We start from the raw sequence: 26,657 nt of genomic DNA on the forward strand, positions 1-26,657 counted from the left end.
CAGACTTAACCTGTAACAGGCTCAAGGATAGGGGCTTAACAAATTTCACCATGAGACAGAGAGGCAAATCCATCTGGAAGTCTTAACAACAGCCTTCCTAGCTGGGTTCACAAATCTAGGGTAAAACCCTTCCCCAGGAAGTCAAAAAAGAAAGAAAATATAAATCTGCAGTGTTTTCAGTAAAGGGAAATTAGGAGCTGGATAAGTATTTATGGGAAATTCAGCAAGAGATATTTAAGTTCCGAACCAGCAGCTGAATCCAAACATTGTTTCTGAGAAACTTCAGCTTTCAGCCAGCTCTCAGCATGGTGCCAGAACTCCCCCTTGAAACAGCAGATTTAGGAGCAAGGGTGATGACTTCTGTAGCTGTTCTTTAAGAGTAAGAGTGACCCTAAGGACATCACAGCTGCGCTACTCAAGGATACAGATAAATGGAGTTACGCACACCAGCGTGGCTTTGCTGGGAACAGGGAGCCGAAGGTGGCTGCAGACCTTGCTGCTCTAACCGTTTCACCAAAGCAACGGCAATTAATGAGCCTCAGCTTTTCTCCCGTCTCCCCAGTGCTCTGCTAAGTTTCAACAAAGCACAACCTTGCAACTAGCTCTCCAGAAGCATCCATAAATTGCTTTTTGCAGTGAGCTTGTAGCACCCCGACTCTTACCTGCCCCAGTGAACCGCCAAGTTCTGTCCAATTGACCTGATGAGGACACTAGGCCCATGGTCCCAGATACACTGCTGAGCCCAAGCTTGGGCTGATCTCTCCAGTTCTTCATCCCAGGTCTTCAGGGTGCGGGGAGAGAAAAGAACAGGTCAATTTGTCATCTCAGGCGTATTAGATCAAGAGACCCAACCAACAGCAGTTAGTGGAGAAAGACTAAACTACAACTCACCCCGGCCTGTCATTGTGGAAGCCAGGACATTTCAATAAGGTGCCCTAACCTAAGAGCAAGTTTCTCAAGACAACCCCCTGCCATGGAAATGCAGGGCACTAAAGGGTCTGTTATTTCTCCTGCTTCATGCCATGCTTATTAGGAGGTGCTTTGCATAGGTCAGCAGAAAACACACCTGGGAAGACCTCAAGAACCTCAAGACTATCCACCCTAAAACAAAATATTCTTGGCTCGTGTTTGTCTAATCAGTTAAAAACAACAACAACAACAAAAAAATAACACCCCAAAAAAACCCCAAAACCAAAAACCAAACCCAAAACAAACCAACCAACCACAAAAAAACAACACCACCCAAAACCTCCAAAACCCCAACCCGCTAAAACATCAGGGATGGAGATCTTAGCAGTTCCTCTTGATCACCTATTCCTGAGCTCTGCAAGAATTCTAACATGCAGACAGTGCTCTGATGTAGTTCAGCATGATTTTCCATCTGTTGTCCATACTATCAGGACATTTCCAGGCTTTCCCATCAACCGGAATTCCAACACTGGATGTGTTCCTGCATTCCACCACCAACGCAGCTGAAGATCTTTTGGCCCAACCACTTAACCAAGAGGTGTGTGGGTATGTCTCCTTGTCCCATCTCCCCTTCTCCTTCCAGAATAACTGCCGAGTCCCCCAGTGGATCCAGTCAAGTTTAACAGAGGTGGCAAAGCCCCAGAGCTGTCAAGTTAACGCCACTCTTGCTGAAACAGGCATCAGGTTAGAAGTGACAGCTCCTGTTGATGTTCCCCCCGAGGGAAGGGTGGTGGTGTGAGAACACTCCTCACCGAGCATCGCCAAGCGAGAGCTCAAGCAGGGTACGTAGACTAACAGGAAAGCAGGCTTCGCTGGCTCCACTGCCCAGGAGCGTATTTGGTTTGAAGGCCAGACTTGCTGGACCCAGTAGACAGTGCCCTGAATTCCTTGTGTAATTACTGACGGCTGGCCTGTTCAGAAAGTCCTTAGAGGCTAATTTGTTGGGATTAAAATATTACTGCACATTCCTACAAATAAAACCAAAGAGAACAGAGGTCTTGCAATGTGTCTCCAGCCCATTCACGTGCCAGCACAAGATTACGGTCTTTTTCAACATTTACCATCACAACCAGCTGGTCTTTCCAAGTCCCGTCTTCTCCAGAAGGAAAGCAACTTCCGAGCTCAAACATCGGACCTGTCAGAACCTGTCTGGAGGACTGGAGGGCATTTAGGCTCTCAAACACATTTAGAAAACAGCAAGTGCTCATTCTGAGTAAGCATCTGAACACAGTCTCGGGCAGTTACAACCGGGATGGGGATGGACCGCATGTCCCTGGCTAAGGCAACAGGAAAACACAGCGTCTCCTGGAACTTGGTGTGTCTACACTATCTTTGTAAGGCAAACATGAGCTCATCTAACTGAGCTAAGAGCCCAGATCTCTGAGAACAGCTTATCATTAAGCATGCTCAGCAACCCAGCTTCCAACAACATCCCAGCGCTGCTCTGAACTCATCAGCTTGGCTCTGAACTGAGCAGCGGCCAAGCAAACCCATGTCAGCCTGCAAAACCCCGTGCGGACACAGCTCCGACAGAGGGAATAAACCATTTTCCATCTCAGCCCTCCAGCTCCTTGAAGGTGTATGGGATCTGTCCCACCGCACACACGTTTCCAAACCTCTGCTCAGGCAGCTGTATGTCTAGGCACAATCGCAATAGTCTTTTTGTGGTCTCCCACTTGCTGCACTAGGCAATGAGCAGCCACAATCTGCCTTCCCATCCAACACATAAGCCGCAGAAACTCTCCCAAGCACTGCTAGTACTTCAGACTTCCTAGCAGAGCATTATTCCCTGCAGCCTCAGAGGCGGAGATGTTCCAAATCTCCTAATTTAATGCAGAGACATTATAAGCAATAGGCCATTAAATGGAAATCGATGCGAATGTATGCGTTACATCTTCCTTTGATGCCTATGGATAAAAGAAATGAACTCTGACAAGAGATGCTCAACAGGTAATTGGGAACAAGCTACATCTTTGCATGGCTTTGTGCTCGGGGAGTAGAGCAGCTCGTTTCTGCAGGCGGCAGATTACAAAGCCATCCCACTTAAATTACAGCAGTTATTCACCTCTTGCTTCTCAGACGTGAATGCGGTCAGGAGGCTGGAATTATTTCAGAGCAATAAACATATTAAAAAAAATTATGCGATTTCAGACTTTCCCAGCTATGCTTGCAGGAATTCTTTATGCCAATGTTCGTAGCAGTATCTGGGAAGGCTGCTGAAGGCAGAGGGGCCGTGTGTGCCTGTGCTCAGATCCCTTCTCAAGCAGCCTTTGGGTGTGAGTGATTCAGCACAGGGACTCTTTTTTACTGCCCTGAATTTCCTTTCTGCCAAATTTCCAAACTGCCTTTCAAAGTACAATATACACTGTATGTAAAATACACGCATGGCAAACATACACTATACTACAGTTTGTAGGTTGATATTTAGTAAGAATATATACCACAACGAGTCTGCTTTCTCAGCCTAACTAGTTTGTAAACCTAACCCCAGACACCTGAATTGCAGTGATCAGGTTTCTCACACATTTTTCTCCCCAGCTCAGGCTTTTTGCAATACTGGCAATTGCTTTTAGCAGTGGCAGGACAGTCCAGGACTGACAAGTCCTGGCAGAAACTTGGATACACTTTGCTAACCCACACAGAAATACCGTCCCACCCTGACGAGGAAAGTCACTACGCTACAGTTTAGAGGAAGGATGCATACCTTATACATGAAAACAAACTATTTTCCTTCCAGCAATCTGTACCAAGAACAATTTTGCCTTATCCAGCTGTCCTTAAGGCCTCTGCAAGAGGAAAGATTTCTGCCTTTCATCACTGCTGAAAGCCATCTGGCTAAGCTGTCTTAAAAGGTCAAGATGTCCTAGGAACTATTACGCCCTTTTTACTCTAGGCTTATTAACGAGGACTTTGGTTTGGTCTTGGTGCCCATGCATTGCCTGCTGTTAAAAAGCCCAAACCCGCTGTGGAAGTGTTGATCAGAAAGCTGCCAGAGGGGCTGAGGGAATTCTGGATGAGACCAGCTTCATCAGGAAGATGTACACTGCTCACTCATTTCCCATTAACACCGAGTACCTGTCCTAGCTTTCATTTATACAAACCCCACAGCAAAACCGTTTCTTTCTTCATTTACTCACTCCACATTACCTTTATTCCATATGTGAATAATTCTTTTGATCTCCAGATAAGTCATGGGACCCACTGTGTTATTGCTTGCTTATTAACAGCCTCCACTAACTAAAGTTCACACTGTAATAGAAAGATACATCCCTTTCCTGAAATACATTAGGTCCCTTTGCCACTTTAGATCTCTTAAATACGTCAGATATGGAGCTGGGAGAAGGGGCTTTCACGAGGCAGCGTTTGGAAGCTGATGGGCAAGAACAAGTTCTACCTACTGATCCCTGAACCAGCACTGCACATCGCCTGTGATGCCCCACAGCGGCACCAAAGGAAAAGAGAGAAGTTTATCTACGTACTAAAGACAGACCATCCTCTTAACAGAGTCCAAATGAGAAGTGTCCTATGCAGAACAAAGGATTAAAGTGAAATTCACGTTCAGCGCATACACAGCATTTCCAAGTAGCATTGGGTAAACACGAATACATGAAAGGCTGATTATAGCCCTTCCAAGTAGCACCATCTTATACTCAGCTTCTTTCTTCACGGCATATAAGGCTTTCATTTACCCTCAATCGCCCATAAAAACCACTAGAAAAGGGCGCTGAGCAAAGGCAAATAGAACAGTGTAACCACGCTGCAAGCGTCAACAGCAGCCGGCCAGCGGGCAGCCCGCCGCGGCAGCCCTCTCCGATCCTCAAAGCCAACCAACACACATTTGGCTTTCCCGTGCTTTGTGTTTACTGTCTGGCGATGAACCAGGTCACCTCTCCTCCGGCAGTGCCTTGCCCGCAGGGTGACACGGGAGCCCGCTGCGAGGGACAGAAAGCACGGGTCCTTAGAAAGGCACGCGGTGTCTGGCAGAGGTGGGATAAAAGACCAGTGGTGGGAACACCCACGGGGACCAGCTGATGGACAGCTGTCCCTCCTTACTGTCCTCTGCCCTCCCTTCTCTCTTCCCTTTTCCCTACGGTCACAAAAGGCAGGATTTTCCATTCGTAGCTCTCGTTTCAGCACAGCCGGCAAACGATTTTGTATTACATTTAAGCATACTTTGCTTTTACCCTTTTAAACGTGGTCTTAACAAATCGTTAATCGCTTGATCTGTCAGCAGGAGTGCAAGCTGAAGTCAGACCAGTTTAGGTTGTAACTATATTTGCACACTGGGGAAAGGCACACACAAAAAAATTATTTGCCTACATCATTTTGTGGCCCCGCAGTATTTTGATGGCATGTCGAAAATAGCTCGAAATAGGGTCACTGGCATCAGGTGAAAAAAACTATTCATCTGAATTGTTGATGGTAAAGGCATATTTCATACGGACACTTTTAAGTTCTCCCTCTGAAGTGGGAGAATACACTGACCAAACTTTTATTTTGGTTTCCTGAACTACAAAAAGCCAATAGCACTGACCCATCCACCCATGAACTCCCAAAGTCTTTCCAGCTATTTCCAGGGACTGAAATTCTTTGCAGGTGGAGCCACATTCCTCGAGCCCTGTTTCTCTAAGGTCCTGAGTGGATTCCCAGCAGCATCATGGATGCTTGGTTCACGTTAGTAATCTCTGGTGACCAGTGTATGACAAAAGGGCAGATGGTGGTAGTTGATCAGTTGGGTGGTAGCTGATGGCAACCCATGGACCATCAGAAGTTTCCCTGAGCAGACTGTGCCGTCCCAAAACACCAGTCGCAATGGTCTGAAAGCTTTCACAGGGAGAACGTGGGTTAAACACCAGGGAAAATTTTATGCTTTTATGACATTAAGGTAATGGAAGAACCTGCTGAGGCAGGCTGTGGAATTGCCATCACTGGAGATGCATCCAGGGCTGGGCCAGACGCTAGTTTATGAATAATGGAACCAGTCCTGAAACTATGCAGCGGATGGACTCGATGACCCATTAGTGGCCTTTTCCAACCAAAACAGTCCAATGATCTAAAGCATCATTCGCTCCGGAATGAAACTGCTCCAGGAAACCTCTTGAGAAAAACTTAACTTTAGAGGAAATTTGCTACACCTCTTGCACCATAAGGAAAATTAAAATAAAGTTTAAAAACGTAATAATAAATGTAGGTATCAGCAGCTAGACTCACCATGTATTCCATATTAGAGGCCACTGGGTACACTTGACCTCTCAGTTTATTGTGGAGCATCACTATCTCCTGTCTGTCTGAGAATAAGATGGCTCTCTTGGATCTGGAGTGAGTTTCTCCATCCTGGTATTTACTCAGAATGCTCTCCAGGTGACTTGAGTTGGGCAAGATGAAGCATTCGGCAGCCTTTGTCAGGAGCAGCACGCATCCAAGGGGAAGGATCCAGGGCAGGGCAGGATTCATGCCGCCTCCTCGCTGGCCGGCAGCAGCAGGGATGAAGATGACGGGAGGTTTTCTTGCAGGGGCTCCTGTGGCTCAGCGCAGGCCTGGATTCTGGGGAGAAAGAGGCAGTCAGAGGAGCGCCAGAGAAGCTCTCGGTGCATATAGCCCTCAACGATGAAGCCGCACAACCCAGGTTTCGGCTCGGAAAAGAGCAGTGCCTGCAGTCTAAGCAATTACTGCCCACCCCAAGGACGGGCAGACCCGAACAGCACCGTCAGTGATGGGCACTCAGTGCATTGCACCAGGGAACGCCGCTGACGGCGCACTGGGAGCGGGCATCACCCCAGCCTGGCGGCAGATGCCTTCTCCACCAAAGATGCCAGGGGTGCAGGTGTCACCCTGCGACATCCAGCAGTTCTCAACAACCCCAGCTCTATCCCTCCCCAGGTGGGAAGACATTTGAAGCTATTCACCCAAGAGCAGCTGTTAAAGTAGAGAATGGATATGAATAAAAGGGAAAGTAAAATTCCCAGGAAGCCAGATCGCAGAGGTCAGACATCAGCAAGAGCTATTTTGGAGGCCCCAGTCTGCCAACAGACTCCAGCGGAGCAGCTGCCAGACCCAGCGAGAGTGGCTGTTTATGTGAAATGTCACCGTAATATCGAACAACCAAACTCCCTGCTGGCCCGTGACGCACCGGGGTGTTCTCGCTGACGCATCGCTGTACGGCAGTGGGCCCGTGGCCAGCAGCATGAATTATGGCAGATGACGAGAGGAGCCGGAGCACCCGTCCTCCCCTGGCCAGAAGATGAGGTGTTCCCATGCCCACTGGGAGCCATTGGCACCAAGGGCTCAGAGACATGGTCCCGATTTGGTCATTGCCAGCCTCAAATGGCTTCATTTAATCCCCACCCCCACCCCCTTGCTCCATGGTGCTCCCGCTCCACCTGCCATTTCCAAAGTAAACTCTTCCTCCCTTCCTCTCTCCCCTGCCCCGACCTCTCCATCTAATGAGCCTTGTGCGTCCTGGCCGGTTCTATTTAGCCCACAAGCTATTCAGGGAAGGAAACCTGTGTCGCCGCGTGGCTCTGCAGCACCTACTGCTCTTTGGGCAGGATCTAAGAGCCACTAAAGCAGAATCAATCCATCGGGGCAATAAGCACCCATAGTGACAGTGCAAACACAGCCATCTCTCTCCTTAGGGCTAAATTTTGGAAGAAACCTTTCCCATCCCTTTCTTCAAAACTAGGCGAGGATCTGGTTTTGACAGCACTGTTACAAGGCGCGCTGAAAGCATTCCTATGCAGCGTCATGAAACAAACCCCAGATCAGGAAGAATTATTCTAGAAGGTTCAGCCCAGTGACAGTGATTTGGACACTCCGAGACTGGACGAGTTGGAAGCCACCCAAGGCAGGGAGGGACCTTCCAGCACAAACCCCAGATCAGGAAGAATTATTCTAGAACATTCAGCCCAGTGACAGTGATTTGGACACTCCGAGACTGGAGTTGGAAGCCACCCAAGGCAGGGAGGGACCTTCCAGCTCCCAGCTGGAAAAGCTACTCTCGAGCAAATTCCCACCCCCCTGTCCCCCTGGCACAACAGCACCTGCGGAGGACAGTGGCAAGCACGAGGTGCTTAGCACAAGTGGGGAGTTCCAAAAAACTCTTGAGGCCACTGAGAACCCCTGAAAACTTGTTGGCTGTCTACACAAAATGAGACAAAGTCCCCGTTTGAGGTTTCTTGCTTGTACTGTGTTAAGGCAGATGAAAACCAGCTGCCCTCAGCCCCTCTCCAGGCAGCGCACGGAGCCTTTGCCCCGCAGAACAATGCAGGAATGTAATTTGCTCGGTTTAGGTAACGGCTGCTTATTATTTCCTGCTCTGCAGAGCAAGTCGAACACACACGCCTTGTCCCCAGCTCCAGGCACACCTGAAAGACAGGACGTTCGGTGGCAGCGGGACAAATCCTGCTCTAACCTCATCCTCTTCGCAACCTTGTTTGCTGGCATGTACTTCCCCCCCATGCCAGAGCCCAGCTTTCTAACCTGGCTGCAGAGGGGCAGGGGAGGCAAAAACGAGCTGTTGCTTTTGTAGACTGTCTGACCCAAATTCAGGGAACAATTCCTACTTTGAGGCACTTCCCAACGAGTTTAAAAATAGATGCTCTGCCACAGCCGTTTACAATGTGGCCATTTAGCACCAGCAATGTTCCCTGCAGCCTGCCCTGTAGGTAGAGCAGGCGCAACAGACAGCTAATACACGCTGCAGCTGTACCCCTTCATTTGGCCCCGTGCCCTTTGCTAAATAGGAGCCGGCATCCACTACCCATTTAAGGCAAACACTGAACTTACAGAAAGGGCAGCCTGGAAAAAAAAAAAAAAAAAAAAAAAAAAATCAGCTGTAACATCTGAAAGCCCAGAGGAGCTGCCCCACTCACGGCTGTGCAATGAAGCCAGCGCGTCTGGTTTCGCCATCCAACCAAAACCTCGCAACAGATGGTGCATTATTCCTCGGGATGCTCTCCCCTGGATCCCGTTAGCGAGCAAGAGGATACTAGCACCTCTCTTAAATTAGGTCGCTTTGGCACTATCTTCTTTTTCACTTGGGGTGTGTGCAGGTCCTTCTCCCTTCTTTGGCTCGCACTCAAAGGAAGAATGAAGCAATCGGAGAGGAGCAAGGAGCAGCGAGCTCCCGGGCCAGAGTGACTGCAAACAGCAGGAAGATGCTCACATTTAGAAAGTTCTTACTGATTTCAGATGTCCGTCCATTTACCTCTCCTAATAGCCTCATGCCCAGGTGTAACAAAACACGTGGGCACGTGTTAAAGCTCAAGCAGCCCAAGCGCCCTGCAGAGCCGGGCAGCGTCTGCTGGCTGGCTGCACCCGCAGCTCCTCGTCGGGGAAGAGTGAAGTCACACTGCCTTTGAGTTCCGATCTGACATTATTCGGAGAAAATTAGCTGAGGAAGTCTCTGCTGTTGTTTTCAAAGGTTCAAGAGAAGCACTAGCTTCCGTTCAGACACATGGGGCCCTTGACACTGGTGCCAGGTAAACATCTGGGAGCGTTCAGGAATGAGTGAGTCAGCAGAAACCCAGTCCTTAATATGCTGTAAAGCCTGTCCAAACTGGGGACACAGGGGAGGCTGCCTTCTGGGGTCTGAGGAAGTTCCAAAGCAGCACCGGACTTTGGAAAAGATTATTTTTAGAAAGCTATTTCCCCAGCTAATGGATAGTGTCTGTCTTTCACAGAAAGCAGAAGAGCTGGTAGCATTTGAAGCCTGGCACGGAGCGCTGCCTGCTAAAGCCACACGCAGGCTGACTTCTGTGCTCCTTTATGTCCTCGCTTCACCTTATTCCTTACAGCTATTGATCTTTAACTGCCCCCCTGGTAAAGGATACGAGTGAGGGTCTGTTCCTTGGTTAAGGATGATATTCGCAGCTAAAAAATCCTGGGACCTGTGGAGTTATACTTGGAACAAGCAGACAGGGCAGGAAAACGCAGAAGTTAGCTCGGGATACTGGCAAAGCATCCAGAAGAGCAGAACAGAGGGAAGTTAGCCTAGGACCAGCTTCTAGCCTGAGTTATCCCGGGATGAGCTTCTAACCTGGGCCAAGAAACGCAGTGATAAAGCTACAACATACTTAAAGCATTAAACCCCAGGTCGTTCATTCATTTAACAGAGCTGCACACATTTCAAGCTTTGAAGAACTGGGTTGGGCTCAAAATAAAAGCGGGATGACAGGTTCCTTGACGCAGGATATAACATCATCTGCAAAGAACATGCCGCAGATTCAGCATCTTCAAGGCCACGGGCCAAAGCATCTGGATCTTCCATTACAATCCACTCCCACAGAACTGAAGTGGGTGAGTTTCTATGCAAAACCACATGGAAAACCCACTGGTAAGAGACACAACATGTGGCGACACTGTGAAATTCCTTTCATACAGGACTTTAGAGCAGAGCTGCACAAACACAGGCTGCCTGGAGCAGACTAGATGTGCCCATGGGTAGTCAGCTCTTAGAGACTGCTACAGCATCCTTTAGATATTTTCTATTTGTGTAGAAAACCGCTCCTGTACTTGAAAACTCCTCCTATTCATTCAAGATTCATGTTTATTAATCTTGCATTAACTTCTGCTAAAGCATAAATAAGGGAAGCTCAGGCACATTGTGCTATTTTATACCATGCAGGCAACTTTTCAGAGCAGTTCCTAAAATTGTGACTTCTTAATAGAGCCACTTCTTGCACACCCACCCCACACCCCCCAACCACATTTCAGAAGCAAGGACCAAAGCTGACACTTACCTTACCGAGTACTTCCAAGTCTCCAGGAAATTGTAGCTCCTCCAAGCCTGCTTGTGGAAAATAAATTATATATCTGAAATATTTAAAGGAGGAGGAGGGGAAAAAGGATGAAATAAGCCTTAGGAGGTGTGAGATGTGCAAGGTCTCAGCTCAGCAGCTTGTACCAACTGCGTCTCACAGAGCTCCCCAGTGGTATTTATGCTCTCCAGGCAAAGAAGACAACCCTGGATCGTCCTGTTTGGTGACGTAGAAATAATGACAAGGAGGTTATAAAAAAAAAGGGGGGGGGGGGGAAACCCCAAACCACAAAAAGGAGGCAGGAGCAAGGAGCGGAGGTGTGTCGCTTGGGATCTCAGCAGTTTGAAGATAGTCATTGGGGTTCGGCAAATTAGGACCATCCTCCCAAAGGCTGAAATGCAACACCCGGCGAGGGGGAGAGGAGGAGGAGGAGGAGGAGGAGGAGTGCAGCCAGATGATCATATAAAAGGGTTTCGCTTTGCTTTCCCTTGCAGTCAGCTCTCGGGCAGAGCTCACAGCCCGGCGGGTTCCCAGGGCCACGGGAGCATCCTCCTCAGAGCCGAGGGGCGACCGCCGCGACGCCTCGGTGTGGGGCTCGGGGTACTCGGGAGGGGGAATTCATGAAAGGAGTTTTTCTGCAAGGGACTGAAGCCAGCTGTCTCCTCCCGGCTGCCAGGTCAGCCATTTTCTGCTTCCCACAGGGAAATCCCACCGCAGGTCCTGCTGCTCCGGGCTGACAGCTGGGCTGCACCCCCACAGCAAAGCGGGGTCCCAGCTCCGGCAGCAGGGCTGAGCAGGGTGCAGCCCTCGGGCACACCCCATGGCATTCCCCTCCCCCCCCCCTTTTTTTTTTCCCCCAGAGCTGGACATCTGCTGGGAAACAGAAGATTTATCACCCTCCGCAGTTTGTTCCCAAAGCTCCTCCAGCACTGACATTCCCCACGTACACCCACGGTTCAGTCCTGCTGCTCCAGCGCGACAGACGGACTTAGGGAGGTTAAGGAAATAAAAAGTTAGCAGCACGTCCAGGCAAGGCACGGCTCACCTCTTCTGCCGCCCCAAAACCCCCAGCTTTTGCATCAACCTCTGTGCCCCCTTGTTGAAACACGGTTTTATTTGCTGTGGAAGGAAATGACTGAGCAAAAGACAAGCTGAAAGCTTGTTGGTTGTTGGTTTTTTTTTTTCAAGTAAAAAAAAAAAAAAAAAAAACACAACAGGAAAAAATAAACCAGTATCATGAGTAACAACATGAGTGTATTACAGCATCTCTGTTGCAGCAGCCACAAGCCTGCAGCAGGATGCTGCAGTGCCCGGAGCGAGCAGGTCCAGGCATCACCACCCATGGGGTCCCCCCACCCAGCAGCACCGCAGGGTCCCCCAGCTGCTGGCACGTACCCGGGGTCACCCAGCCCGGGGCAGCCCCCTGTGGAGGGGGCACCAGCAATGGCCCAGCAGGGAGCCAGGGCAGCATCCATCCCCTGGATTTGGCACATCCAAGCAAAGCAGCTATGATTTTTCCAAACCCACCGTCTAGTTCTCTCCCCAAAGGTCTGGGAAAAAAAAGTCCTTCCATTCCCCTCAACAGTCAATATTTATTTCTTTGAGCAAATCGCCAAACCCTTTTATTTAATGCTTACAAGAAGGGAGCTTACAAGATACTCTGCCACTGAGAGGCTTATTTTAACCCAGCAGTGCTCAAAAAGCAGAATGACATTTACCAAATTTGTTCAACAGTGCATGAGCAAAGCAGCAAATATTGGCAGCCGAGACAGGAACTCCACTGAGCAAAGAAAACAACTCCTCTGAAGTCAGCCCTAAGACATACCTGCCAATTTAATCTTTTACACCATTTTTAAAAATAATTCTTCAATAAGTAGCAGATTCTCATCACTTGGGGTGCACCTTCAGCACTGTGCGTGCTGCCTCTTTTACCCAAGCGGAGCTGTGACATGGGGGGTACCCAGCCCCCCCCAGTCAGTCCCAGTCCCGCAGCCTGGTACAGCCACAGCTGCTGCCTTTCCCCACTGGCCACGTTCTCCCAGATGTATTTACAAAGACTTTCCGTGCGCTTCAAAACAAACTGTGTATGTAACATATGGCCCGTCGTTGGGCCCTGCCACTTCTGCCCTGCCGAGGCTGCTCGCTCCCGAGAAACCTCAGATGCTGCCCCGACACGGGCAACTCAAAGACCACACAGCCCTGGGTCAGCAGGAGGTTCTGCACCGTTTTGCCTTAAAAATCACCGTATCATCCCTTTACTTTCCTTGCTCCTCTGATTCACTCTGGATCGATGAGTTTGCTGTGTTTACAGAAGGCTGCTTCTGTATGAAATGATGAAGTTCATCAGCTGAATGATGCTGCAGCCCCCCGTTTCCCAATGCCCCTGAATAAGGAGGGCCAGCGGCAGTGAGCCACCGTGCCCCCCCGGCTGCCAGCCTGGAACCACGCAGCTCCGCAGCCCTGACTCATGGACCCCAGAAAGTGCTGCTCGCTCCAATTACCAGAAAACTGAATTAACTCGCTCTACATCTCACATACCGATGTAGAAATGATTTCCAGATCTCAGAAATCCAGTATTTTGTAATCTCCCCAAATGTACCCACAGGAAATGAATTCCTTTAGGATGGTTTGGGCTGTCTGACTTCTCTATCAAGCCTGCTGTTTTACAAAGATCTAATTTTTAATTATTTTTTTTTTTTAATACACACCACCACGGTTTCCCTGTACAAGCTGTGCACGGTTGTGCTTAGGGATGAGCCCAGAACGAGACTTTTTATCCACCTTATTTTGCCTCGAGTCAGCAGTTTCAGGTCATACATTTGACCCAAGCCAAAACAATCAGAAGTTACTTTTAATCATTCCGCGTTATTACTGCCTTGATTATAACGTCTCCATTTCATATGTGGTAAAAGCCACATAAAGCAGGCTGCGTATGTAAGTATCTATTAGGAGAGGAGGCTTTTAATGTAATAGCCAATGAAGAGGAAGAAACAGAGATTTCGCAATGCCCTCCTAATTGAGCATGCAGACAGCACGTCTTCATTCTCAACGTCAACTACTTTCCCCTTTACTTACTATTCCTATAGTAGCAGCACCAAACCCGAGCAGGGGCAGCGCGAAGAGCAGGGCAAGCGACCCAAAGCCCTCGTGCTCCGTCCTGTTACCACCTGGCTTTGTCTCTGGCTCCAGAACAGAGCGAGTACAGGGGGGACGGGGGGATGGAGCAAACCCAGTGGCAACAAGAAACGTGCAGAAACTTGGTGTAATTGTGTACGAGAGCCCAGTGTGCCCAGCGACCCCAGCAGCTCCCGCTGGGTGCCAGGCAGGCAGTGGCACGGCCGTGCTCTTGCTTGGGGCCACCAGCCCCTACCTCGCTGCCTACTTACATCTCCCTCCCCCGCCCGGGCTTTGTCTCTGCTGGAGGATGATGCAGGGGGGTAGAGGCAGCCAAGGAACCCTCCTGAATCCATCCTGCCCTCCCGCAGGGATGAGATGAGGATGCTCCAGTCTCCTGAGCGCACGGCACGATGCTGCCTTGGCATTACGCAGCAGATGGATTAGGAGCGCGGGGATTCTAAATCACGGCAGTGAAAACCAGGCATTTACAGATCTACTGCGAAGCAGAACTAACCTTTGGCACCAGGAAGGGCCTCTTCGTTCTTTGCCACTGCTCTCCTGGGGCAGCCCGGACTGTGACCACCAGGGTTCATCTGCGGCTTCTTTTCCTCCTTCCTATAATAAAAAACATTTCCCCAAACATTTAATCTGCTGAGGATATGCAAGAAAACGACTCCCCACAAAACTTCCCCAAGCCTGTGCTGTTTCACCAGTGCCCAGGTAAGACAAGGGAATCAGTGCACAAGCAGCCGCGATTTTAGAAAATTCTGGGGCACCGCGGACCGCACTGAGGACGAGCGAACGTACAAACCACGAGCCTCCTGCCCACGTTGCCACAGCTCACCACGCCTCCCAGGCCCCTCCGCAGTGAGAGATGCTAGAACACACTTTTTTAATAATAAAGGAGCTGGTACACGTCTGCAGACTGAAACAGTTCAGAAATACTAACCCAGCACTCATCTTTGGTGATTTCACCCCAAAACAGAGACGGCAAACTGCAATCACAAGCTCCGCAGCCGTTACAGCTGGTCATACGCCAATACAAATTATTTCCAAATTCCTGCTCGGGACAAGAGAGATTCAGAGTACATGTAGGAAGAGCAAGCCCCTGCCGGCAGCCCACCTGCTCTTGGGGGTACCATGGAAACCCCTACGGTTTCGTAATTAACACCCAGAGACCTCCCCCACCCCCAAATACCCTGTGCTTTGGGTAACCTCTCGCCTGCCCCGTCAAACGCTCCCCGCGCAGAGCTGGGCGATGGCCAACACTCCTCTAACGGCCTCTTGGACTTCCACATCCGAAGCTTCTAGTTTTGAAAACTTTAGGTCTGAATATGCGTTTTAAAAAAACCACATTTAAGACCTGGTTTAACCGTCAGTAAACAACCACACAAATTACGGTGTACTGGAGGGGGGGGTCGTCTTGGGTGTTGGGGTTTTTTATCTCTTACATAATCACTGTCAGTCAAAGCAAATAATTGGCTGCAAATTCCTTGTTTTGCAATGATGGGAGGAGTTTAATATAGAAAATAAAAATTGTGGTTATGTGTTCACATCAGCGTTGCCACATACTTTTTACTCCTCCCCCCACCCTGTAATACACTGCAGAGGACAGATTGTAGCAACAAGTGCATTTGTAGGATCTTAGTGAAAAATCAAGAAATACCGTCTGAACCACTTCCGTTTCATACTATTCAACACCTGCTTTTTGAATTACTTATTGCCATTTCCTGTAGATAATTAATAACACATGAAGCCTGTTCATGCCAAGTGAAATCTATAACTGAATATACAGTCAAGAGGGAACTGCATTTATACAGCAGGATTTTCTCTACGTCACCTTCTCCGCTCCTGACAACTTTTATGAGATGTTGATACAGGTCTTTTACGAACAGGAAAGATCTCGGTTGTATAAATTCGGTTTCTATATAAATTCAGCTTCTATTCTTTAACCTCAGGGGACAATGCACAGGGGACAGGAAAAGTCCTTGAGCTCCTGCAGCTGCAGGCACCGTTCAACACCAAACCCCTCCCGAGAGCAAAACCAAATAGCACAGGGCGTTCTTAGGACCAAGCCTGTATTAGGTAAAAATATATGATGCAATTCAATCGTAATTTAAATACTCCGATATTAATCCATCGCATATGCAGCAACACTAAGCAAACCTCAGCGGAAGCTAAGCACAGCTAAAGGAAATACTAGTAAAATTGCGGTCATTGTGCATCAGTTCTTTCTTTCTCATCTTACTCCTCACTTCTTCCTCTCCTTCCTCTTCTTCACTTTACCTTTAAAGCTACTTCTGCTGCGCTGGACTCCGCTCTAAACCGCTCGCCACGAAGCGGCACCCGCTCCGGGTCACACACCGGCATCGCTGAAGCCGGGGAGTCGCCCATAACCAGGAAGACTCGTAGGTTACTCGCAGCAAGGCTGAAAATAACACGGTGTTTTTCTCTTCCTAAAGCCAGCAGAAAAGCTGAACGCCACTTCACTGCACATTCCCAAGTCCGGGAAAGCCTTGCAGGGCTGCTTGCAAGCAGCAACCACCCCCCAAAATAAAATTTCTTAGCGCGCCTGTATTACAAAGCCATCCACAACTGGTTAAGACACCTGTAAACAGTAAAAGCTTTTTGCTAGAAAATCCCTCGCCGTTCGAGAGTCCCGTTCGTGCGAGAGCAGACCAGCAACACACGGTTCAATTTGTTTCTACTAAATATAGCCGACGTCCTACCCGCAAACTGGAACCTGTAGGTTTTGAGTAACGTGGGTCAAAACTCACCGGCCAACCACCTCATCCAGTCAAGACCCAAGTTAATTGCAAGGGCCCGATACCAAGCAATATATTAATTACCGAGCACCTGCAATTTTATCTGGGCTGCTCTGGTAAGCCTTTCCACAGGCTACTGGAGATACAGGTAACACCACACAGCCACGAGAAAGAAAAACCAATAAATTATTCCTGCAGCACAGAGAACAGCTTCAGCCAGGGTGCGGAAACAGGACACGAACAAACCACCGGCACAAAACAGTAATTTCAAAATCTGGTTTCTTTCTTACTGGGAACCCACCCTCACTCCCCCCAGGTTTCAAATGCGAAGCAGAACCATGTCTCACCCGCCCTGGCTCTGGGGTAACCCCCAGGCGGGTGGCCCTGCGTTGGGAAACCCTGGAAAGCCCAGCCCCGCAGCAGCCCCCGGGCACGCTGCCTCGGTAGCCCCAGCTTCGGGGCACCGTGCCCAGTGAGCAGCCAGGAGCGGAGGTTTTCCCTCTGACTAGCCAAAATCAAAACAAGATTTGGACAGGCAATAGTTTCCGAGTTGGTGTAATGTCACCAACATCAAGAACAGCGTCTCGGTCACAATTTTAAAGTCAGAATATACTACTACAATGTGCTGAGCAATGAAAAAAATAACGTATGTTTGGATTTCCAAAACAAGCGACAGAACACCATTAAAATTTTCACAGCATCAGGACTGTGGTAGCAAGATAGATGTGACAACGCTTAATAATTCAAGAAAGAAACCCACCATCTACTTGAAGCTCCCCCGGCTCTAAGAGCACCGGACCACCCGCCGAGCCTCGCCACAGCTGCGGGGCCAGATGCTCCCAGTTACAGCTGGCGCCCAGCACGCCGACACCCTGGGACAGCATCGCCAGCCGCCAGCCACTGGTAGGAAAGACCCTCGTTCTCCACCATCCCACGACACTGTCCAAAAGTCAGCGGGCAAGCGTTTTCATCAGCAGGTCTTACTGCTCATCCGACACCCGGCCAAGCGGCAGGAATTTTGTTTCTGCTACAGGAGCCGCACGTCCAGCGGGACTGCCCTGCCAACTGGAACCGCGCCGGCTGCGGCCACCATTTAACGTCTCCACCTCTGCCTGCCTCCAGGAAGCAGCCAGGAATGACCTTCCCCTCCTGCAAGGCCACCAGCGGCTGTGTGAGGTGGGCAGCAGGCACAGGGCAGCCCGGCCAAGGGGCACGTGCTGAAACCCAACGTGTTCACCCGGCTGCCACCGCCTCCTACAAAACCCCGCAGCGCTTGGCACCAAAGCCCCCGGACAGGCAGGCCAGCCGAAGCAAAACGAAATCAGCAAGTTAACAAAATACTAACGGAATTTATTGGAACGCAGTGCCTGTAAAATTAAAGCAACTATTTTTATATCCACAGCTTTGCAGAAAATATTTTTTTTTTCCTAAATGTCACTTTTAAAAAAATGAATCACATTTGGTAAGAGTATATACAGTTTAACCTTTTACTGACAATCCGGGTTTAATCACTTGCAACTGTAATGCCTCTGCAACAATGCAATAAGCACGTAACACCACTAGCATCCAATTAAGGATTAAACAATTTATTAATTTTTTTTTGTCGCCTCAGGAGCAAGAAAGGCAACAGGAAGCTGATCAGTTTACCAAAGTTGTCAATGAAAAAGTCAACCAGCAAAAGAAGGGAGTATTTTAGTCAAAGGCAAACAAAAAATCAAACACAACCTGCAGGGCTTTCCCGTGGGATCCAGCAGGGATCCAGCCCCCTGCTCTGGCTGCTCTGGCAGTACCGCGTCCCGCAGCGCTGTACCTGCCCCGAGCTGACCGATCGCCTCGCCCTGTCCCTCCCCCCTCAGAGTGCAGTTCCACCTTGGTGACAAATAGGAACATGTCTGAAGTTTCAAGAAGTTGTAAAAACACCAAAAATCATCTACACTTCACCCGGGGAACGCCAGCTACCCCTCGTCAAACTGCAGCACAGCAATGTATTGCGTTTCCCAGGGTTGGTTTTTTTTACACTTGAGGAAAAACAAAACCCACAGACACACCTTAAACCAACTTTGTGACTTTTATTGATGGGCGACAACTTTATACTTCTAGATATCACTAAACTGTGTACAATTAGGAACTCAACATTATAGGAGAGCAGACAGCAAAATTAAACAAAGCAGACTTAAAGAAATATCAATCTTGATTATTTTGCCCATTTTTTTTTAATTTCATGTACACAGAAGCATAAATGCAGTTTGAAATTTCTTAATAGCAATAAAGTTACAATCACCCATCTATATAGACTAACATCTTAACTCCAAATATTTGATCTGCAATGTGTACTTAAGCAGTTTCTCATCGCACAATTATTAAAATGTGTCTTCCTATCAGGAACCAGCAACTCTGCATTTTGTACGTTCGTACATTTTTTTGAAGCACATAGGACCATTTCCATCTCATACACATCGGCTCATATTTTACCACTTATCAAAAACTATTGGGGAAGCAGAGAGCGCTTTTCATTTTTTTTATTTTTTTATTTTTTTTTTTTTACTTAAGTAAAGATAAAACATTTTCACAGAAATCTACAAGTTCTGTTGCTGGTGCAGGGTTTTCTTCTACTACGCAATTAGAAAGTGGGAATCAAATGCAAATCCCCTTTTCTTATCTTAGGATTCAGCATTAACTCAGATTAATATTTTTTGTGTGTATTTTTGTAATTCACGAGACTGAGTCTTTCAACCAAGTGACTTCATTCTGCAAAGTCAAAAGTCAACACAAACTATGTTGTGCACAAACCCAAGGTAGTTTCCTTTATCACTCTATCCCATAGTTGCAAGGGAAAAAAGAAAAGAAAAAAGGGAAAAAAAAGGGGGAAAAAAAAAAAAGAAAAAAGAATCACTCAAAAGAGCATGTACAGGAGAAAAATGTTAGTGATAGTTGGCGTTCTACAAAGCAGGTATCTTGCACACACAGCGTAAAAGGGAGAAGTTTCACAGCAGGTCAACTCGGCGGTAGTACAGGAGGTAGGCTGTGCGCTCCGCAGACGGCTTCACCACCTGGTACTGGTTTATCACTTTGACTGCCTGGTCATCGATGCGTAACCAGCCATTTAGACCAATTTGGAAGACGTCCGTAGTGTAATGGCCACCAGTTGCGCTATTTCCATGATGATAGACAACTGCAAAGAGAGAATCGTGATGCACATATACACTATACATAGATAAATCTCCACTGAAAAAGTAAAAGACGACAAACTGTCACCTATTGCTTTCTTCACGGCACACTCACGGCTCAGCCAGATGACAAGAGCTGGCTAAAGCAAGAATCTTTAAGTGCTGAGTGTTCGCTTGCTAACATTTGATGCTATGTAATACTAGAGATGTTTCTTCAGCACACCAAATCCCATGATTCTAAAAGAAGGTTTAAGTCAATTAAGAATCAAAAGCATTGAATTGGGGTTTTTTATAACTTCCATGGGGATTTTCTGGGAAGGATTTGCCTCACAAAGGCCATGTGCAACAGTGCAACACACCCTTCAGAGCCTCCAACAGGTACTGCCAATGCTTAGCGAGATGTTCCAAACCACACGCTCGCTCTGTCTGCTGACACTGTTTTATTGAAACTATTTGTAAAAAACAAACAAAACAAGGAGGTAAAACTATGTAGTAGTCTATTAAAAAAAATCAGGCTAGACTTTTCAAATTGCATTGATTACAATTCTAAGTCAGTTATTTCCCCTCTGACCATTTTTTTTTATTATTTTAACGACAATTTAATTATGAAAACAGGTTCTGTGGAAGTACCAATCTACAAGTTTCACATTTATTAGTTCCCTGTAAATACCTTAACAAAACTGAACAGCTCTGATTAACTGCTACTACTGCTGCTTCCAAGAGAGAATCTAAACTGGCTTCTTTCCTCAATTATCTCTTGTTGTTCGAAGTGTTCTGCAGAAAAGACATCTCAGCTCTCCTCGCAGAAACCAACCTCAAAGCTTAATGCTGAGCTCTCGGTGCTAGCTGTGGCCACGGCCTCCGAGCGGATGAGACCTGTTTATGTATGTAATTCTAAGGATGCATATAAGAAATTGCATTTAACTTCTTCTAGGAACATGTGAGCCCTAACCATATACTTAACAAGAATAAACAAGAACCAGAAGGAATTGCCATATTTGACACACGAGCAGAAGTATGTAATAATGAAATCGTTTACACTCTTTTCAGACAAGTCACACTTCAAGCTTACTCAGATTTTCTTCATACTTCTATGAAAACAAACATTTTACAGTAACTTGACTTAAGCAAAGCAAAAAGACAGGCTATACTACATACATGTATTTGGGGGCATTTAGGAAATAGTTTTTTTACAGTAGCTTGATTATGAATTACTGACTTTCTAAAATTTATCGTCAAAATAATTAGGCAAATCCTGGATGATACCTGAAATTTAATTCTTCAAAATTATTTGAATAATTTTGAAAATAAAAAATAAATTTTAATAGTTTAAAGTTCATCTAACAAGCTCAGTTTCTGTGGATGAGAAGTCCTAGCCTGACAGAAGACTGAAGTATTGCATTTTTCCACAGATGAAGTTAGAAAAAATTACAGCGGTAATACACCTTCTTCAAGCCACCTTAAATACGCGGTCTAAATTCGTCCCATGAAAACCACTATCAATTAAAAAAAAAAAAAAAAAAAAACACTGTCAGAAACAGTCCTGAATTTCCACAAGAGACAGGTAAGTTATTTCCCTCTGCAACCTCAGCGGTCACAACGCTGGATCCAAACCACCAAGTCACATAAGGCCACCAGCACTGGCACAGATTTGGTGATGCAGAAGGCAAGACCGCCGGTTCTCCGGTTTATTATGTTCTCCTGACGCCAACACAAACAAGCAGGTGCAAATCGTAAACTGTGTAGGAGTTTTCAACTTCAAGAAATTCATTACTGCCCAGAGGCTGTTTTATTCAAGATTAAAATGCTGCTTCTGAATCCTTACATGAGCTTCCAATCTTAACTACCCATATAGGTATTTCGTATACATCACAGATACTCTTAAAAACATTGTTTCCTCACACAAAAATCATCGTCTCCTCCAAGTTAAACTTTTCCACTACAATACGCTATTCATACCCTGCCAGCAATACTCGTCCTGAGGGTTCAAAGGGATGCAAAGCCAGCATTCAAACAGCCATCTCCAAAGACACACAAAACTGAGAATATGTGGTATATTTTAGGTCCAGTTGTATTGCAGCTGTATTTCAGCTACTGTTGATACTTTTCAGGGTGGGTCTGTTACAGAACACTGTTGTTCCACAAAGCTGGATCAGTGAGATATATAAATACAGATGTAACAATATATATATATATGCACATACACAAAAAAACCCCCACCACCAAACCCAAGAATTTGACACCCACAAGCTACCTCACTGTAACCTAAAAGAAAGTATTTTATATAATCCACGAAACTTCAGTGTTTCTAGAATTCTATATGCAGAATTTGTATTTTCAGTACAGGGGCTAGAGGCATATAGACAAAATACCTGCAAAGAGCCGGTAGGTTCTTTGGCCTTTAAAAATTTTACTTTTCACACCAGGAGATAGTAGTTCTGGAGGAGGAAAAAAAAAGTCACAAAGGCAATAGTTAGCAAGTTTAGAAATTCAGTTTCAAAAGGATCAATTGTTTCTTGGAGAAACCACCACTACGATAAAGGGGAAAGTTTAATTGAAATGTATTATACAGCCTTTAAAGAATGGTGATGGTTCCAATACCTCACAACCAAGGGAATAAATTTCGAGGTTTGCCGAACACTAATATTTATGGAAGGTTTTAAAATACCACCAAAAAAAAAAAATGGAAAAAAAAAAAAAAAGAGGGGTCAAAACATCTGACTATTTATTCTTTTCTTTTCATTCCTGATGTCAGACAGTGACAAAAATGAATTTCAGATTCCAAGTAATTTTTGTCAGTCAAGGCAAACCGAACTAGTTCTACAAATCCAAATTAAGGAAATTTAAAAAATAAAATATTAAGTAAAACAAAAGGGTACTATCTGATAAAATACGTATCTCAAGATATGAGTCATCATTACTCTTATTTTTTTTCTTATTTGTGCTACTGGCTGGCTAACAGTCAATTTCTCAGATCAAAACAAAACGCGTTTCCTTTGGCAAGCTTCAGATGTTGGATTACATGCAGCTCACACCTTTCAAAAATCGGTACCTCAAGACACTTGTTAAATGCAAGAAATTTGTTGTTTAACCTCTGAACTATGGCTTGTCTACCTTCAGGCTGCATTTTCTATAAAACACCAGTTTCCTTTCATCAGCCACTGTTTATTACAACAATTTGCCAATTCTCTGAATGAAATCTGAGATAAAAATATCTACTATTACTTGGAGACAGCCTTGTATAGGGACAGATATACTCCTCATTCAACAGGATCACTTCCGATATTTGTCCTCAGCAGTCCTACGGGCAGGAAGCCCCTATTTGACCAGCCCAATGTCCAGGTTGTGCCAAAAGTTTTAAGATCTTCTGCCATAATGTTCTTTGCAAAATGGATGCCCAATCTCATATACAGGCAGTATCAGGCTGGGCAAGACAAACCCAGAAATCCAAATATATTCATTTTATCCAGGGGGCAATGGAAGGGGAGGAAAAAAACAAAAGAAAAAAGACGCATACAAGATACTCATCCAGATTGCTGTTTCCAGCAACAATGGAGATGAAGTCTTGTGCACAAGAATGAACAAAACTGAAAAAAAACCAGATACCCCCTCGGAAACACATTATCTTTTCCCTAAAAACTGGAAATTTGTGTTTATAAGTTTACCTTTACTAATTTCCAGATCAACAGGATACTCAATATTCTTGATAAGCTTCTGACATCCACCAGTTTTCTCATACACAAACCGCTTGAGGTGTAAAACAAGAACAGGTGGGAGTTCTTCTAGTGTCACCCTTCGACTGATCTCCACCTAACACACACAGAGAACAAAGGTGATGAAAATCTGTCATTTTTTGCTAAATGCTCAAAATTACTCCTTGTGAGGAATAAATATTTAAAACTAAATACACTACCAGAAAAAAATCACGGATTCCTTGTTATTATTATATTAATTTATGATAAACTCTGCAGTATATGACTTAAAAGCACACTGGACCTTCAACCAAAGTGCTGTCTTAAAGGAGAACTCAATACTTTTAGTAGAATGTAACATGTTAGAATGCTTGTATTTCCACTCAGACGCTAAAATATAAGCCAGACCAAACCTCCAGCACCTAATTTGAACCCATTTCTTCCACACCTCATAGCTGAACACTGGATTGTCAATAAAGAAGTTAAACCCATCTGCAGTAAAAAAACAAAAAATGAATGACTAGCAAAACAAAAATCTATGTGGCAAATCACGATGAGTTTGCATTGCAAACGTTTCTTTCACATGGAAGGTAACTGGAGAAATAAATGTTGTCCAACACTGAGTACACAACGCATACAAGTTTCAGCTATCCATCTTCAGCTTTTCAATAAAAAGGTCCATCCTTTAAGCATATTCTCATGTGGACTATTCAGAAAACTTACAGACACAAAAATGCACATCAGAGAACAACTACACCTCAAGAGCCTCTTTCTATCCTAGCCTACTGAAAGAAATTATGAACAGTGTACCCAACATTTCCATCCAAGTAGTCCATGCACTCCAGAGATGATGCTCTTCACTGATGTGCACCGTAAGAAGCAAGGCAATACCTTAGTGTGGGAAGAAGTTTAATTTCTTACCCTGTATCAGGAGTTCTCAAACTGTAATGTCAAAAGTTTGCTTTTCTTCCTTTGAAGTATTTTTCTATTGCAATTATTACTATTATGTATGGTATTATTTGAAAAAGACAATAAAAAAAAATTGCAGAGATGGATGAGAAGAGAGAATAAAATGTCCTGGTACTTAAAAGTGACAGAGAATCACAGGGCTTGGAGATCTCAGAAGGTCTTCTTACTCCATCCCCTCCGAATCAATTATAACAATCTGTGTAAATAACTGGTGTTTCTCCAATATTCTCTTAAAGCAGTGAGGACAACTCCACAAGCACCTAGAGTAGGTCTGATTCCTACTTACTGTTTGAGTATCACTGAGACAAATCATCTCTTCCTTTTCAGGGCAGCCTTTGACATACTATACATGGGGTTCCATCTCCCTATGCTCATGTTTTTTCCTCTTGATTCTGCTCCCCCTTATTGGTTCTTTTTACATCACAACTTACACTGCCACCCATTTTGATTATTGTTTTCCAGATATTCTCTGTGAAGAACATTTTTTTGAACTGATGACCTAAAACTGAATATAGTATTACTGACAAGTTGGGGGTTTTTAGGGCTGTGTACTGCAAACCAGTCAACTACAAAGCGCCAAGGACACTGAATGGAGGCGCTACTGGCTATTGAAAGACTTCAGATTATTAAGCCAGAGAGAAAGACAGTGATCGTTACATGCTTTAGTGAGGTTCTAGATGGACTTCTATCAGGCCTACAATCAATTAATATTTTATTTTTTTATTTAAGTGAAATGTGTAAATCAAAAGCCATCGAAGACAGCCACAAAACCATGCAAGTGTTCTGCTACAAGAATTTTCTTCTTAAAACTAGACTATACTCTGAAGAGCTGCTCCTTTATCAAGAACATCTGGCAATCCCCAGGCATCAGTACAATAAGATCAGCTAAAAGCTATTTTACTCATAATAGTACGTGTTACTATGACAGTTCACCCCATTAATGTAATATATACTCCAGTCAAATCTCCAACCAATTACTACAACTCAAAAAGCACCTATTTAAAGGCATGGTTGTGTGTAAGGGTTAGCTCTCTTCCTTTCAGTACATGTGTTCAATTGTAACATATTTTACCGCTGCAGAACACTTTGAAAAGGTTGGTACCTCTTTTGTTAACATAATTAACAGTGTTCAAGTAAGCATTTGTAAAGCAAGACCTGTATAAAAACCCTTTTAAAAAGTTCAGTATTTGACTGTCAAAAGGGGTCAACAGAACACACCTCTTGCTTGGTTTTTGTGGTATAACCCTGGACAGACTCTCTCGCCACCAAACTTTCCAACGCATCCTGAACTGTGCGTATCTTGTCTGACTGGATGTCCAGTTGCAGGGTGAAGAAAGGTTGCAGTGTAGCAGACTCCTTAGAACTCTGTTGGTACACAACAGATCTATGGAAACAAAGAGGTTAAAATGTAATAAAGCAGACTAATTTTCAACAATACAAAACCTTCCAGTAAGAATGAAGTCTACCTTCGTTACTCAAACTACAGTTAATCCAAAACAACACACACAAATACAAAGGTTAAACATGTTTCAACCACCTGAATCTACTTTACTGTGATTCCATTGATTTTCACATCCACTTAGAGCATACAGGGATTATAGCTTAATTGTTTTATACATGCAAGGATTAAAACAGTTATTGGATAAATACCAAAAGTTTAAAATACTGAAATTTTTCATAAGGCATTTAAAAAGATTCATCTCCAGACTCTTCATGATAAAGAGTTTTGAAATTATGTTTTCTAACAGGTCTTCAGAAGTACAAAATACTAGTGCTTATCTAACTGTTGTTCTACTGTAAAAACTACAACTGATTCCATGTCTTCCAATAAAAATACACCGATTTTTTTAGTCATTTCACTAAACCAATTTCACAGTGATTTTAAATTATTTGCTTAAATCTTGCCATAGGAAATATAAACTACGCTCCATTGAGGACTGGCATTTCCTTTTCCTCCCATCACTTTCTGTGTCCAGACTCTGCCCATGTACTCCTTTGTGCAGGAACTGGAGTCTTTCGGAAAACTGGCAGAAGTAACGACCTAGGGCATGAAAATATTTCCTGGGTTTTTTTGGTTTCTCTTTTTGTTTGAAGTGTATTCAGTTGCACCCTTTAAGTAGCCTCCCTTGGTGATCATTGTTCTGTGCAACGAGAGTACACGCTTCAGCCACAACATCACTGCACTGAGTGGACTCTTCCCGATTGTCATTTTTCTTAAGA

At 45.5% G+C, this 26,657-nt stretch overlaps 2 protein-coding genes across 4 annotated transcripts in view; both read right to left on the reverse strand.

Annotated features, from left to right (window-relative positions):
* The window catches only part of CRISPLD2 (cysteine rich secretory protein LCCL domain containing 2), a 35,630-nt gene extending 21,028 nt beyond the window's left edge, over window positions 1-14,602 (reverse strand). The window contains exons 1-4 of one of the 3 annotated variants that reach the window (XM_040615516.1): window positions 14,359-14,602; window positions 10,710-10,756; window positions 6,181-6,513; window positions 663-781 (exon numbers count right to left, since the gene is read on the reverse strand). In XM_040615516.1, coding sequence (XP_040471450.1) covers window positions 663-781; window positions 6,181-6,423 — 362 coding nt within the window. In that variant the 5' untranslated portion in view covers window positions 6,424-6,513; window positions 10,710-10,756; window positions 14,359-14,602. Of the gene's footprint in view, window positions 1-662; window positions 782-6,180; window positions 6,514-10,709; window positions 11,253-14,358 lie in introns of those variants that run through there. The other 2 variants (XM_040615517.1, XM_040615515.1) reach the window with 2 other exon arrangements.
* Window positions 14,603-18,658: 4,056 nt separating this feature from the next.
* Window positions 18,659-26,657, reverse strand: part of USP10 (ubiquitin specific peptidase 10) — a 52,721-nt gene continuing 44,722 nt past the window's right edge. The window contains exons 11-14 of the mRNA XM_040615050.1: window positions 25,656-25,821; window positions 23,442-23,586; window positions 22,149-22,214; window positions 18,659-19,781 (exon numbers count right to left, since the gene is read on the reverse strand). Of these exons, the coding sequence (XP_040470984.1) occupies window positions 19,594-19,781; window positions 22,149-22,214; window positions 23,442-23,586; window positions 25,656-25,821 (565 nt within the window). The 3' untranslated portion in view covers window positions 18,659-19,593. The remainder of the gene's footprint in view (window positions 19,782-22,148; window positions 22,215-23,441; window positions 23,587-25,655; window positions 25,822-26,657) is intronic.

Source organism: Falco naumanni, chromosome 15, assembly GCF_017639655.2.
Source record: "Falco naumanni isolate bFalNau1 chromosome 15, bFalNau1.pat, whole genome shotgun sequence".
In the NCBI taxonomy this organism is placed as follows: Eukaryota; Metazoa; Chordata; class Aves; order Falconiformes; family Falconidae; genus Falco; species Falco naumanni.